This window comes from Salvelinus namaycush, chromosome 22 (assembly GCF_016432855.1).
Source record: "Salvelinus namaycush isolate Seneca chromosome 22, SaNama_1.0, whole genome shotgun sequence".
Taxonomy (NCBI): Eukaryota; Metazoa; Chordata; class Actinopteri; order Salmoniformes; family Salmonidae; genus Salvelinus; species Salvelinus namaycush.
In genome coordinates, this window is record NC_052328.1 from 14895211 (window position 1) to 14909843 (window position 14633).

At 42.9% G+C, this 14633-nt stretch overlaps 1 protein-coding gene across 1 annotated transcript in view; it reads left to right on the forward strand.

Annotated features, from left to right (window-relative positions):
• The window catches only part of LOC120017598 (glutamate dehydrogenase, mitochondrial-like), a 50243-nt gene extending 36835 nt beyond the window's left edge, over window positions 1-13408 (forward strand). Inside the window, exons 8-13 of the mRNA XM_038960458.1 lie at window positions 208-345; window positions 557-637; window positions 1228-1351; window positions 10600-10691; window positions 11379-11441; window positions 12320-13408. Of these exons, the coding sequence (XP_038816386.1) occupies window positions 208-345; window positions 557-637; window positions 1228-1351; window positions 10600-10691; window positions 11379-11441; window positions 12320-12439 (618 nt within the window). The 3' untranslated portion in view covers window positions 12440-13408. The remainder of the gene's footprint in view (window positions 1-207; window positions 346-556; window positions 638-1227; window positions 1352-10599; window positions 10692-11378; window positions 11442-12319) is intronic.
• Window positions 13409-14633: the final 1225 nt, after the last annotated feature.

Genomic DNA, 14633 nt, shown 5'->3' on the forward strand with positions numbered 1-14633 from the left:
TGATCTCTCTTTGGGTGTTTCATGCCCATGCGGAAAGCACGGTCTAAGGGTGCCACCTAGGGGACGTACAGTCTTCCTACACCCAAAGTCCTCCACAGCCGTACAGCCAACCTGGCAAACCATTTGAGGTGCATGACCCAGGATATACTTTGGTCCTGTAACTGTGCTGTATGTCTCATTCTCTTTCTCTCTCGTTCTTCTCACCAGCAACACGGCACCATTGTGGGCTTCCCAAACTCCACACCATATGAAGGCAGCATCCTGGAGGCCGACTGTGACATCCTGATCCCCGCCGCCAGCGAGAAGCAACTGACCAGGAATAACGCCCACAAAATCAAGGCCAAGGTCAAAGTTCAACAATCATGTCCAGACCAGCAGTCACTCTTATTACACACTGAGTAATGTGCAGTAAATCCACATTAATGCAGGCAAAAGTTATATAAAATGTACACGATCATCACTGACCTCTATTGAACCTCACTAACAGTAGAGAGGTGTTTGTGGAAAGCTGAATTCGGTATGTAAAGTCTATTTAAATCGTCTTTTGTTTTTCCAGATCATTGCTGAAGGAGCCAATGGCCCCACCACCCCTGACGCTGATAAGATCTTCCTGGAGAGGAATATCATGGTGATTCCGGTGAGAGGCTGTATGCATATTTCAGATTTCAGATTGCATATTCATATTTTCTCATATTTTGCAACTTGTAACAGGTTCCATTAGATTGTGTTGGTCCTGGAGACCTAGATTTTTTAGGGCTGTTTTCACAGACCCAGATCTAAACATTTTGGCCTAGAAGTAGGCCAGGGCCCGTATCCACAAAGCATCTCGGAGTAGGAGTGCTGATCTAAGATCTGTCCATACAATTACATTCTTATTCATTATGAACTTAAAAGCAAAAGTGATCCTAAATCAGCACTCCTACTCAGACGCTTTGTGGATACGGGCCCAGATTCTGACTTGTTAAGTGTACAGTGAAGACCGGGATTTCCTGAACATTGATTAGTTGGATTGTATACCTCTGGTCTCCAGAGTCTGACTCTATTTCTTTGAATGGAGATTAATCATATTTTAAACTATTGTTTAGAAGTCAATTTTATGCAGATAGTTTCTTAACCTGTCTCGGTGTAACTTACTCTTTGACTTCGCAGCTCTTGATTGCCTGCATGTTACAGCGTAGCTGTAATGTTAGTGTTTGCAAACTAGCCCACCATCTCTTGTTTATTCAGGACATGTACCTGAACGCTGGTGGAGTGACTGTCTCCTACTTTGAGTGGCTGAAGAACCTGAACCATGTCAGCTACGGTAGACTGACCTTCAAGTACGAGAGGGACTCCAACTACCACCTGCTCAGTAAGTCTGACACCTCCCAAACCGAAGGGATGCACTCACCCCTGCTGATTCAGCCTACTCTCTGTTATGCCACATAAAGATGGATTTTGTTTATCTTGTATTATGCTAAAGTTGTATTTATCACTGTAGTTCGTGTTTAAATCTTTAATTACATTCATTATTGGGAATGAGGACTATTTGATATTTCAGAAACCATTGGCTGCTTAACCACAATTTTTATTTTACGGCTGTGACTTACAGTATGTTGCACATTGAATATTTGTTTGACTGGAGAGTACACACACACTTACTTATGTTACCATACGACAAACTCAATGCTGCTCACAACAAAGGGAACTAACAAATAAAATCACTGACAAACAAAACGGAAACAGGTGGGTTATAAGAGGAGTTGTCAAAGATACTCATGGGGCTGTCCACCGAAAGTTGACTAGCAACAAGTCTGGGTCCTTAAAGACACCTACTAAATTTGCCCTAGAAAGGACAAACCAAAATAAAAACCCACACTAATTTATAATATGGAGCTAAAAGCAAGTGGAGCAAACCAAAAGGGGAGAACAAGATAAAAGGCTTTGTTTTTATCACAAGCAGAGGAAGAGCTAAACCGCTGTCAAGCACTTCCAACAGCTCTCATTCTCTCTCGAGAACCAACTTGGAGCACTGGGCCAGCCACTATTAAATATCACCTGGGCTAGCACAGGCGAAAACACCTTCCGACAGTTGTAACACATACTTACTAACGAGGTGACACTAATCGGTGCGCCCTACGTGCCAACTTGGTACCTCAAAATATAAATGGAAAAAACAAAACCTGTAACACCTTTTTCCTTAAGACAAGTTCGCTCACCACCAACAAAAAAACTACTTATGCGTCGCCTTCTCCAATATCAACGTCTAATGGCTGTCAACAATTAAATATAAGACAAAGTAATGAAATATATATATATATTCCATCTTTTATAAAGAAGCATTCTTTTTATATGTAGTTGGCTATAACACAAGTTTTTGAAAAACTCACGTACGCTTCTATAGCTCTCGTCCCCTTGGAACGAGCCAAACCAACACAAAACTCCTCTCCAGAACGTGCAGTCAAAATAAATTGTGAGCCAAGGCCACACACTGGCTAAACACACAACTTATCGACTGCCCACTCTTGAAAGACAATCAGCAACCAAGTTGTCCTTACCACGAACATGTCTGATTTCAAGGGGAAACTCCAACGAAGGAGTCTGTGGTTCGTGGAGCTTGTCTTTTGCAGGAAAACTAGAGGATTATGATCGGTATAGACCCTCGAAGGTGTAGAGACATAAACCGCGAAGTGCTAGAGAGCCAGTACCAAAGTGAGCGTCTTTCTCAATAGTCAAGTATAGTTTTTGATATGAGGCCAGTTTCTTTGAAAGTACCCCACAGGGTGCTCAACGTTGTCTTTCTGTAGGAGCACAGCCCCTGCGCCTACGTCGCTGGTATCAGTGTACAGAGCAAACAGACGATTGTAAACCGGAGCAGCTAGCACTGGTGCAGAGACCAAAAGGATATTTTGAGTCCCACCGGGACTCCAATGGAAAATTACTTTTGGACCGGACAAATCTGTAAGTGACGCAACAACCTGGGCAAAGTTTGTACAAAAAGCCTGGTAGTAGACAGCCATTCCCAAGAATCGGCGCTGGTGCTGGAAAGTTATTGACGGCCTCCACTTTTGCCAGGACTGGTCGGACTTTCCCTTGCCCCACCACTTTCCAGAGATATTTGACTGTTGCTCAGCCAATTTTGCTCTTTGACATGTAGCAGGATGTGCATGAGCCTTTGAAACTTGGCTCCGGCATTTCATAACCCGAACAGGAGATAAAGGTAGGAAAACAAACCATCAGGAGTGACAAAAGCAGACAACTCTTTGGCGCGCTCAGTTAGAGGGACTTGCAAATATCCCTTCAGCAGATCAAACTTGATAACGTCCTTAGCAGCACCAACACAGTCCCAACAATTGTCGACCCTGGGCAAAGGGTATGACTCCAACTTAATAACGGCTTTGAGTTTCCAAAAATCAGAGCAAAACCACAGACACACATCCACCTTAGGTACTAATATACGGGGCAAACTCCATGGACTGTTGCCATGTTGTGCATTTCCACCTCCCTGCGGAGCTTCACTCTCTTTTCAGGTTTCACTCGATAGGCATGTTTGATCGGGGCTGAGTCCCTGACGTCAATGTTATACTTTAGTACATTTGACTGGGTTGGCACATTTGAGAATAAACCCTGGTATTCTAAAAGCAGTGCAACAATGTCGCCTTTTCAAGTGTGCCAAAAAGACATCAAGGTTTTCTAGAATCCCCAGCACAGAGTGTATTGAGCTTTCCTCGTACTCTTGAGGAAGACTGTAGTCATCGGTGACAGCAGTGGCTACAGACAGAACATCACTACCAGTTTCCATCGACTTATCTGCCAGATTGTAGTGGGTGACGTATGGTTTCAACATGATACAGCCGGGTTTTGTTCCTCCACACTGGTGACCCCAGAACGGGCAACAAAACCAGGACTTGGTCACCCACGTCTAAAGTGCGGTCTTGGGCCTTCCGATCATACCAGACTTTCATTTTAGTTTGCGCCTTCTCCAGATTCTCACTAGCAAACTCACAGGCGTGGTGTAATCTGTATCAAAAAATGCTAATGTGCTCCAACAGATTTGTTTTTAAGGTGTCGCCCTGCATCTCACTCACTCACTCACTCAGCAAACTCAAAGGACCTCTGACATGATGTCCAAACACGAGTTCATTCAGACTAAAACTGAGCGATTCCTCGACAGCATCCCGTTGCTGCACACAGCACGAGAGACCCCTTCATCCCAATTTTTTTCAAACTCAAAGCAGTAAGCGCTCAACATAGACTTCAAAGTCTGAAATCTCTCAAGAGCACATTGAGATTCTAGGTGGTAGGCACTAGAGGGGCATTGGATTACACCCAACTGTTGTAGCACTTGCTGGAAGACCTTTGACTTGAAATTCAATAATTGGTCCGACTGCACTACCTGCGGAAGTCCAAACATTGACAATATTTTCACCAGGGCCTTAACAGTACTGGGAGCTGTGATTTTCCTCAGTGGAATGGCCTTAGAAAAACGATTGGCAGCACACATTATGGTTAAGAGAAACTACTTACCACTCTTGGCTTTGGGCAAAGGATCAACACAGTCCACCAGAACCCTGCTGAAAGGTTTGTCAAAAGCAGGAATAGGCTGCAAAGGTGCAACCAGTACAGATTGGTTCTGTTTACCCGTCCACTGGCAAACATAATAGGATTTACAGTAAGACACGACATCCTGTTTCAGACCAGGCCAGAAGAAGTTACGCAAGATATGGTCATACGTCTTGTTGACCTGCCATACTATCATCATGAGCCAACCTCAGTATCACTTGTCGAAGTGCAACTGGAACGACAATTTGAGATTGGGCCAATCGTCCTGCCCAGAAGTGGCTTAAGAACACCATTTCCACATTAGAACACCATTTCCACATTAGAACACCATCTCTGTCAAATAACCCACACGAACGTCATAAAAAACTCCTCTGGACGTATCTCAGCAAACAGCGGGTAGAGGGAAATATCTTTACTCTGTTCAGCAATCAGCTGCTTCCTAGACGTCAGTGTCAACTGTAGGGACCCTATCTTCCTTCAGTGGTTCTACAAATTTGCTCACCTTTGTGGTTTTCAAAGGAGAGGTCAACTCCCAGTTTATTGAAATCATGATCACCCATCTCAGACAGATCGCCCATGGTGGGATCTTACAGCACACGCTGGGAACGCTCTACTGTACTTTTCTGATAACCCATCAGGTTCCTCTACTCTTGAGTTCCTTACATGCGACAGGATTTGGCACAACCTTCCCTCCATCCAAATTGTTTCCCAAAATGAATGAGACCCCCTTCACCGGTAGGTTAGGCCTCACTCAAACGACATCGGAAACAGAAATAAGATCAGACTTGAGTTCCACATTATACAAAAGAACCTCCATGCAACCCATCTTCACGCTTTGTGCTAACACAGTGGTTCCCTAACTTTTTATAGTCCCGCACCCCTTCATACATTCAACCTCCAGCTGTGTACCCCCTCTAGCACCAAGGTCAGCGCACTCTCAAATGTAGTTTTTTGCCATCATTGTAAGCCTGCCACACAGGCTTACACACGATACATTTATTAAACATAAGGATGAGTGAGTGTTTGTCACATCCCGGTGGGAAGTGACAAAGAGCTCCTATAGGACCAGGGTACAAATAAATCAATAATTTTGCTCTTTATTTAGCCATCTTACGTATGAAACCTTACTTGTTCATCAAATTGTGAATAACTCAACACAGGTTAATGAGAAGGGTGTGCTTGAAAGGATGCACATAACTCTGCAATGTTGGGTTGTATTGGAGAGAGTCTGTCTTAAATATTTTTCCAAACAGTCTGTGCTTGTATTTAGTTTTCATGCTAGTGAGGGCTGAGAATCCACTCTCACATAGGTGCGTGGTTGCAAAGGGCATCAGTGTCTTAACAGCACTATTTGCCAAGGCAGGATACTCGGGGCGCAGCCCAATCCAGAAATCTGGCAGTGGCTTCTGATTAAATTACATTTTCACAGAACCGCTTGTTGCAATTTCGATGAGGCTCTCTTGTTCAGATATCGTTAAGTGGACTGGAGGCAGGTCATGAAAGGGATAACGAATCCAGTTGTTTTTTGTCGTCAGTTTTGGGAAAGTACCTGCGTAATTGCGCACCCAGCTCACTCCGGTGCTTCGCTATATCACGTTTGACATTGTCCGTAAGCTTCAGTTCATTTGCACACAAAAATCATACAATGATGGAAAGACCTGTGTGTTGTCCTTGTTAATGCAGACAGAGAAGAGCTCCAACATAATCATAGCCTCAATTTTGTCCCGCACATTGAATATAGTTGCGGAGAGTCCCTGTAATCCTAGATTCAGATCATTCAGGTGAGAAAAAACATCACCCAGATAGGCCAGTCGTGTGAGAAACCCGTCATCATGCAAGCGGTCAGACAAGTGAAAATTATGGTCAGTAAAGAGAACTTTAAGCTTGCCTCTCAATAAAAAAAAAAATGTGTCAATACTTGAAACCAGCGCACTTCTGTATGTTGTAAAAGCGTTATATGGTCACTGCCCATATCATTGCATAGTGCAGAAAATACACAAGTTCAGGGGCCTTGTTTTAACAAAGTTAACCATTTTCACTGTAGTGTCCAAAACGTCTTTCAAGCTATCAGGCATTCCCTTGGCAGCAAGAGCCTGTCGGTGGATGCTGCAGTGTACCCATGTGGCATTGGGAGCAACTGCTATGTCTCACTGTCATGGCTTTTGCGCCATCAGTACAGATACCAACACATCTTCACCGCCAAAGTCCATTTGATGTCACAAAGCTGTCCAGTACTTTAAAAATATCCTCTCCTGTTGTCCTGGTTTGCAGAAGAGGATGTCTTCCTTAATTGACCCCTATTAACGTAACGGACATAGACCAGGAGCTATGCCAGGCCCACCACGTCTGTTGACTCATCCAGCTGTAACGCATAGAATTCACTGGCTTGTAAGTATGCGAAGTAGTAATTGTTTCAAAACATCTCCTACCATCTCACTGATGCATGGTGAAACAGTGCAGATGTAGTACAGCTGGTAGTAGCAGTACTACCAGTAGAGCTGGTATGTGTCTCTATGGATGGGGAGCTTACTTTTATTAACAATTTATCAATTTTCGAGGAAACGAAGTGAGCAGCATCTATGTTTGGCTACATACATTTTTGGGCGGCCGTTAGTGGAATTCCCGTGAGAGAGTAATGGTTAATGTGATTGGATGTTAATTGTTTGACTAGGCAACCTGTATTTGACATTGTTGTTATTTCGATGAACACTAGATGGTTTAATGATATTTTTGGCAGTGAAATGTGGCTACTCAGGCGAGAGAAAAAATCACCCAAATGTATAGCCCCGTTGGAAAATCTAAATGGACTGTTTGAAAATGTGTATCGCATATATATTTGCCGTACACCCGACAGCATTGCGCGTACTCCACCCCAGTTTGGGAATAGCCGTACTAACATACTGTAACCAGTTGCTGAAGTGTCAGACAAAAGCAAAACACCCTGCATAATAAAGGATTGGGCCACCATAGTGTGTCGCAGTATCTTCACCAGCTGTTTAAAAGCATCGCCACTCTGCAGAGACACGAACCCATCTGAAACTGAGTTCATGCACATCTGATCCCAAATCTTGTTTAGGAGATACACCATTCCCAACCAGACACTTAATGGGCTGGAGGGCTCCCACAAGAAGAAACTGCTTTTTCTCTCTCTCAATTTTCTGTTTCAACTTAGGCCACTGAGAGACAATGTGTTCTCTCTCACGGCAGTAATGACAAACTGGTGGATACGAAAAACCTGTTTTCTGCCGATCTTTATCTTTGGGCACTGTAGAAAAGGACTGAAACCTCTTCAGTAGGAGGTGACTTATCTGGATAGCTTTTTGTGTAGGGATTACTACTGGGTACTTCAGCTTTCTCAAGATATCCTTGTGCTCATAAATGTAGCTTGCAACCCTTTCATGAAGGCAATTTTTGAATTGCTCGAAGTATTGTCTTTCATCATTTACAGAACTGTTGTCTGTATGCCTCTGGGACCAACTCGTAAGCCCAAAGGATAGCAGCTTTAACAGTATCATCATCTGAACTCTTGTCAAGCGATAAAGCGGCGTACACTTTGAGCCTTTCCCACAAGAACACTTTGGAAGAGCAGTGACCAAGTATCTCGCGGCAATTTTGGGGATGTAGTAGTCTGCTCAAATAGAGTAAAATATACATCCACCTCTTTTTTTGTTAAAAGGCGGTACCAGCCGGCTGTTCTGACCAAGATCAAACTCTGTTGAGGGTGCCAGATGGCCTGACTGGATTGAGTGCTTCCAGGTCCATCTCTCTTAATCGAATGGCATGTTCAGGTTCTTGATGTTTGGCTGCACGCTCATCTTGTCTTTCCCTGTGCTCAAACTCTAATTTCTGTTGTTCCAACTTTGCCTTTAATTCTAACTCTCACAGTTGTACGTTTTACAGGACTCACCCCAGTACCCCTAGCGCCCTTTTCATTAGCCTCTCTGTCCGAGAGGAATTCCTCCTCCACCAAAACAGTACACTCTACAACTCTTTGACTACTGCTTTTGGATCGCCAAATGCCACTTTGACGTCATAATGCTTTGCAATGATGAGCAGATTCGCCTTTGTACATTTATCTAGCATCTCCCATGTAGGATATTCTACATTCTTCCAACTTAAAGTCCATGGCTTTTTTAAATGTATTATCCTGTGTGTGTGTATATATGCAACGTTCAAAATGATTCCACCAATCTTATAACCCCTCAGGGTGTACTGAGTTTTGAACATAAATATCTGGGCTCCCATTTTGTTACGTTCCCATACGACAAACTCGGTGTCGCTCACAACAAAGAAAAAATCACTGACAAACAAAACATAAACAGGTGGGTTTTAGGAGGGGTTCTCAAAGACACTCATGGGGCTGCCCCCGAAAGTTGACTAGCAACAAGTCTGGGTCCTAAAAGACACCCAACATGGCCTCCCGGGTGGCGCAGTGGTCTAGGGCACTGCATCGCAGCGTTAGCTGCGCCACCAGAGACTCTGGGTTCGCGCCCAGGCTCTGTCGCGACCGGGAGGTCCGTGGGGCGACGCACAATTGGCCTAGCGTCGTCCGGGTTAGGGACGCTCTCAATGAGTGTAGACAGCCTGCTGCCTCTCTGCTAATTGTCAGATGGAGAAGGTAGAGGCCTCATGTAGGTAACTGAGGGGCCCTGCCTTGATTGGGTAACTGATTAATGCAAAAACAACTGCTTAATCAATAAATCTAACTGTTCAATTGTGTTAGTCAGGGGCTGGGCACAAGAGGCAAAAACATCAACTTTTTTTTTATCCAACCACACGAGCCTGCTCTCAATCTTGAAAATACACCAGAGCAGAATTTTGCCACAGAGGATCAATCGTTTCTAAAAAGATAACAGTGGATTAAATTTGATCAAACTCATACAGGTAACTGCCAAAATAAAGGAAGCGCCAACAAAATGTCTTAAAAGGGCTTTGGGCCACCACGAGCTGCCAGAACAGCTTCAATGGGCCTTGGCATAGGTTCTACAAGTGGACCTAAACCATGCCAGGAAAATATACACCATAACACAAACTGTGTATCCTTCATTTACTCAAGGGTTTCCTTCTTTTTTTTTGCCAGTTACTGGTTGCCTATGTTCGGGAAGGCCGCAATTTGGGCAGCTTGTGCGCCAATTATATATGTTGTGGCCATAAACATATAATCCATAGAAGGGTTTTGGAACCTCTAACCCTGGCAATTTGACTGTTTAACTCATGGGTACACTAGCAATGGCTGACTTGAATGAGAATTGCCATCTATGGATTATATTTATACTGTGTGGTTAGTTGCGGCTGTCTGTTTGCCTTTTGCAAATTTCAAAATACAACTGCGGGAAAAATTTACAATTTGGAAAGCAAATGCCTACCACTCAAAAGAGAAGACTAATCTGTATGTGGAACGGACACACACACACACAGTACAGTGTTGGGCACAGCCCCTCTGTGCCTGGAGATACACAACATTATTGGCAGTCACATTATGCCGTTTCCAGGAAGAGGTGGATGCTGACTGTGTCTGCAGGCAATGTCTGACACTCTCCCTCACCCGCTCTCTCTTTCCCGTCTATCAGCAGCATCAGTCTGAGCAGTCTCACATTGTGCACATGCATTTTCACACAAAAGCCCTTTATAACATTGAGTCACTCATGATGAGTGGATTAGCATTAGATCTCTATCTGGCTGGTCCTCTTGCATTCAATTATGTCATCCTATGTAGGGTGACTGTTTTCAGTACATTGCAGGGGAGGTTTGAGCTGGGGTTATGCTTGTGACCGAGTGGGAGGTGTTCTGAATATTTCAGAAGCTGAATCCATTCCCCAGTCCCATGAGTGGCAAGATTGGGTAATGTTGGAGACATGGTAGAGGGCTCAGAATAGATACAGCTGTGTGTTGCCAATCCCCAAAATGTTGGCAAAAAGTACAAATGTATACCAGATTATTAATGCAAGTGAACAAACTAATCTAAATTTAGTTCACTTTATGGTTCAGTGAGGATTCATATAGACTAATACATATAATCTAATCATATACATATGAACTGTCTGTGTTCTCCCTCAGTGTCTGTCCAGGAGAGTCTGGAGAGGAAGTTTGGGAAGCATGGGGGAGCAATCCCAGTGGTCCCTACCTCTGAGTTCCAGGCCAGGATCGCTGTGGGTACAACCCTTTTCCCCCTATTCAATGCCCCTGGATTACTTTCCCCTCATTCAAACAATACCCCTAAGATCCAGTATTATAGACATTCAACAGGAGCTGTTGATTTTGTTCCTTTAATTGTTTGTCTCAGTATTCACAAACACACACTGTTGTTGTCCAGGATTTTTTTGCAAATGCAATTTACATATAGTAGGAAAGTAAATGTGTGCTTCATAGGAAAATAACGCTTGTCTTTAGACGTGTTTACGTAATGTGAACTCCATTGAACGCATTAACCTTGTATGGGACACCAGTAAACAATGCAACCTGATCCTGATGACAGACCATCCCCTTAGGGGATTTATCCTGGGAAAACCGCTCCCTCCCTGATGCCACAGTCAAACAGACTCCTTTAGGACAGACCTATAAAATCAGATACGTCCTCTGCTTGCTGTTTTCCCCAGCCACCATTTTGTACATTAGTGTCAAAGATTCAAACACATTACCTTACTGTTGATAAATGAGGCTCACTCAACGACAGACTGGAGATAAATGCTTTGGTCCTGCAATTTCATTATAACCAAGTTTAGAGATATTTCAAAGTTGAGCTGTGTTTCTCTAGAGATGAGTAATGGTTTAGTTTAGTAGGCTAGATGTGCGCTCTGAGCCTTATTTTCATTGTATTTTCTTTTGTTTGGTTCCAGGGTGCTTCAGAGAAGGACATTGTGCACTCAGGACTGGCCTACACCATGGAGAGGTCTGCCAGGGTAAGAGGCTGATTGCTTAAACATGATTATCTGTGCTAAACTGTTCCTCACAGGTCCAGAGGTTTTGTTGAAAGGAAATACTGTCTTAATTCAACATAATGTCCTGAGGCATCTTATTAGGGGTAATGAAGTCTTGAAAGTTGAAGGCATCAAGTTCCATTTCGGTTTTATACATCTCATTACCCAAACAGCACTAAGCAGTGAAAAGGCAATATGAGCCATCTTGCCATCATTTTATTTTCACACACACACACACACACACACACACACACACACACACACACACACACACACACACACACACACACACACACACACACACACACACACACACACACACTCCCCCTCTCACTGGTTTGCTGTGCGTGCGAGCAGAGCCTATGGGTAACTGGAGAAGCCGGTGCTTTGTTAGTCTCATTTGTTAAGCCCCAGCTCTGATGCTAGAGAGAGCAGAGAGCATGAGGATTCAGGCCATGACCTGCACCTAATAACACGGACCACCCTCTACCATTAACACACCATATATCCAACAAACACTGATGACTTTACTGTCACGTCTGACTGAGGATACAGCAACTGAATAATACAGGGTTGCCTATACCGCATCCCAGGAAATGTAATACTCTGTGCAGACATACTGCCTGACAGTCTGCTGGTTTATTACTTGGTTATATTTCCCTGGGGGTTATTTCTATACAAGTACCCACAGATGCTTTATTATCCTGTGGAAATGGATCACTCCATTGAAAATGGAACAATGGAGGTGTATTGCTGTATGTAACAAATGGCGAAGGAGGGGAAAGTAATGAATACTTGGAAGGGACAGGGAGATTTTATATATTTCAGTTGATGTTCTTTGTTTTCTGTTCCCCTTTTAGCAAATCATGCGCACAGCTAACAAGTACAACCTGGGCCTCGACCTGAGGACGGCAGCGTACGTCAACGCCATCGAGAAGGTCTTCAAGGTGTACAACGAGGCTGGTCTTACCTTCACATAGGTGGCACCTCCACAGCCTCTGTCCATCCGAGCAGACCCAGGGCCCCGCCTCTCCCAGCCTCCAAGCAACCTTCATAAAATCTTTATATGATGTTCACGACATATCAGGCGTTTACATTTTACACACGACCGTTAGCTTTACTCTTTGCATATGTATTTCAAGCAAATCAATACACATTATTTTGCATTCTCATATTATCAAGAGACCACATGTTCTAGCTTGCTTTAAATCCGCTGTTATGAAACTACTGTGCCTATGGTAATTTTTTGCCTGTAGTCATTCCATCGATTGAATTGCTGTTACTATATTATTATGCCAGGTAACACCAAAAACTCCGGTCTACAGCTTTTACGGGCTAGTTCTTTTATGAATTAGCGCTGCGCTTGTTCAGTGTCTGTTACGGACATACTGTTACTTCACTGACAGAGTTGAAGAAGTTGGTTAACATAACAGAATGTAGAGCAGAGACACACGTAAAGCCTTCATTTCTCCTGTGTTGTAATGGAGAAGGTTAATCATTTTTACCTGCACCAGAATGTTCTTTCTATTTAAGGTCACCCAATAGGAGTTCAGTCCACTTACAGTATAAAGCAGTGTGTCTACACTTCAGGATGATGTCATAAAATGTGTTAGTAAGCAGATGTATTATGTTACTCTGTTGACATGTCACTAAAATGATCAATTCCAGAAGATTGTTCTTTGTTGTTACTGGTGTTTGCTTGGGCAGCCACAGTTTGAGTGTCTTTCTCTGTATTTTTGCCTTTGTTTAATTCTTTGTCTCGCCTCAGAATTTGACCAAGATCGGTGTGGTTTTTGTGCTGAATCCGTAGGGCTACTGGAAGGGGAGAATATGTGGGAACAAAATGTTTATTGTTCTTTATATCAGCCTTGATTGACTGCTTCAGGATTCTATGTAAGATCATTTGTATTGCCTTTTCATTGAACAATTAATTAAACTACAAAACGATAGATTGTGTTGATTCAAACCAAACTATGATTCCCTATGGGGTATGTAAAAGATTTTTCCATGGAGGCAAATCCTGTTTTATTTTGTATATCAACAGCTAGTTATTGGCTGCATAATCCCCACTGTACCTATTTCATCCAACATTACCTCTACGGGATCGGTGTCCCTATACCGGGATGGTTGTTGCTAACGTGCGCTATTGTCACTATAATGACGTAAGTAACAGCCAACTTTCCAGGACATAGACATGTCTTATATGGGCAGAAAGTTGAAATTCTTGTTAATCTTACTGAAGTGTCTAATTTACAGTAGCTATTACAGTGAAAAATACCATGCTATTGTTTGAGAGTGCACAACAAACTTTTATCACGGCAACTCGTTTGATACATTCACCTCTGAAGGTAAATAATGTACTTACATTCAGTAATCTTGCTCTGATTTGTCATCCTGAGGATCCCAGAGATAAAATGTAGCATAGTATTGTTTGTTTAAAATCAATTTTTATATTAAAATGTAGGAACTGGGTTCTACAGTTTGAACCCCTGCTGTCTCAGTCTGAAACTTTGCACATACACTGCTGCTATCTGTTGGCCAAAATCTAAATTGCGCATAAACTCCTGTGTGATTTAATGGCCTTTCGTTTGCATTTCAAAGATGGGGGGAAAAAAATTCTAAACGCATTTTGTTTATATGATCTTTTACCAGATCTGATGTGTTCTAAATTCATTTCACATTTCCACAAACTTCAAATGGTATCAAGAATATGCATATCCTTGCTTTAGGTCCTGAGCTACAGTCAGTTAGATTTGGGTATGTCATTTTAGGCCAACATTTGTAAAATAAAAAAAGGGTCTGATCCTTGCTCATCAGGGCATTCAACAGACTTTTGGAATAAACATTTTTAGTTACTTTTCAAATATAATACAAAACATTAACATTACACAATGCATTGTGACAGTATTGGGTTGTCATAATATTCTTCATAAGCAATAACCAGAGGTATGTCAGATTGATTGATCTGTTACCAGAATAGGCTCATCCCTAGCTCCAGTTCCTCTTATGTCCAATTCAGATCTGAGACATGCGTAGAGGATGTATATCAGTGAAATGCCCCTGGGGAGCAGGGACATCATTGAGACATTGCTAGTGAGGAAAATAAACACAGGCGAGAGAGGGATAGGACCATTGAGATTACATTGAGAAAAAGAAATGGCTTCAGTCTGACTC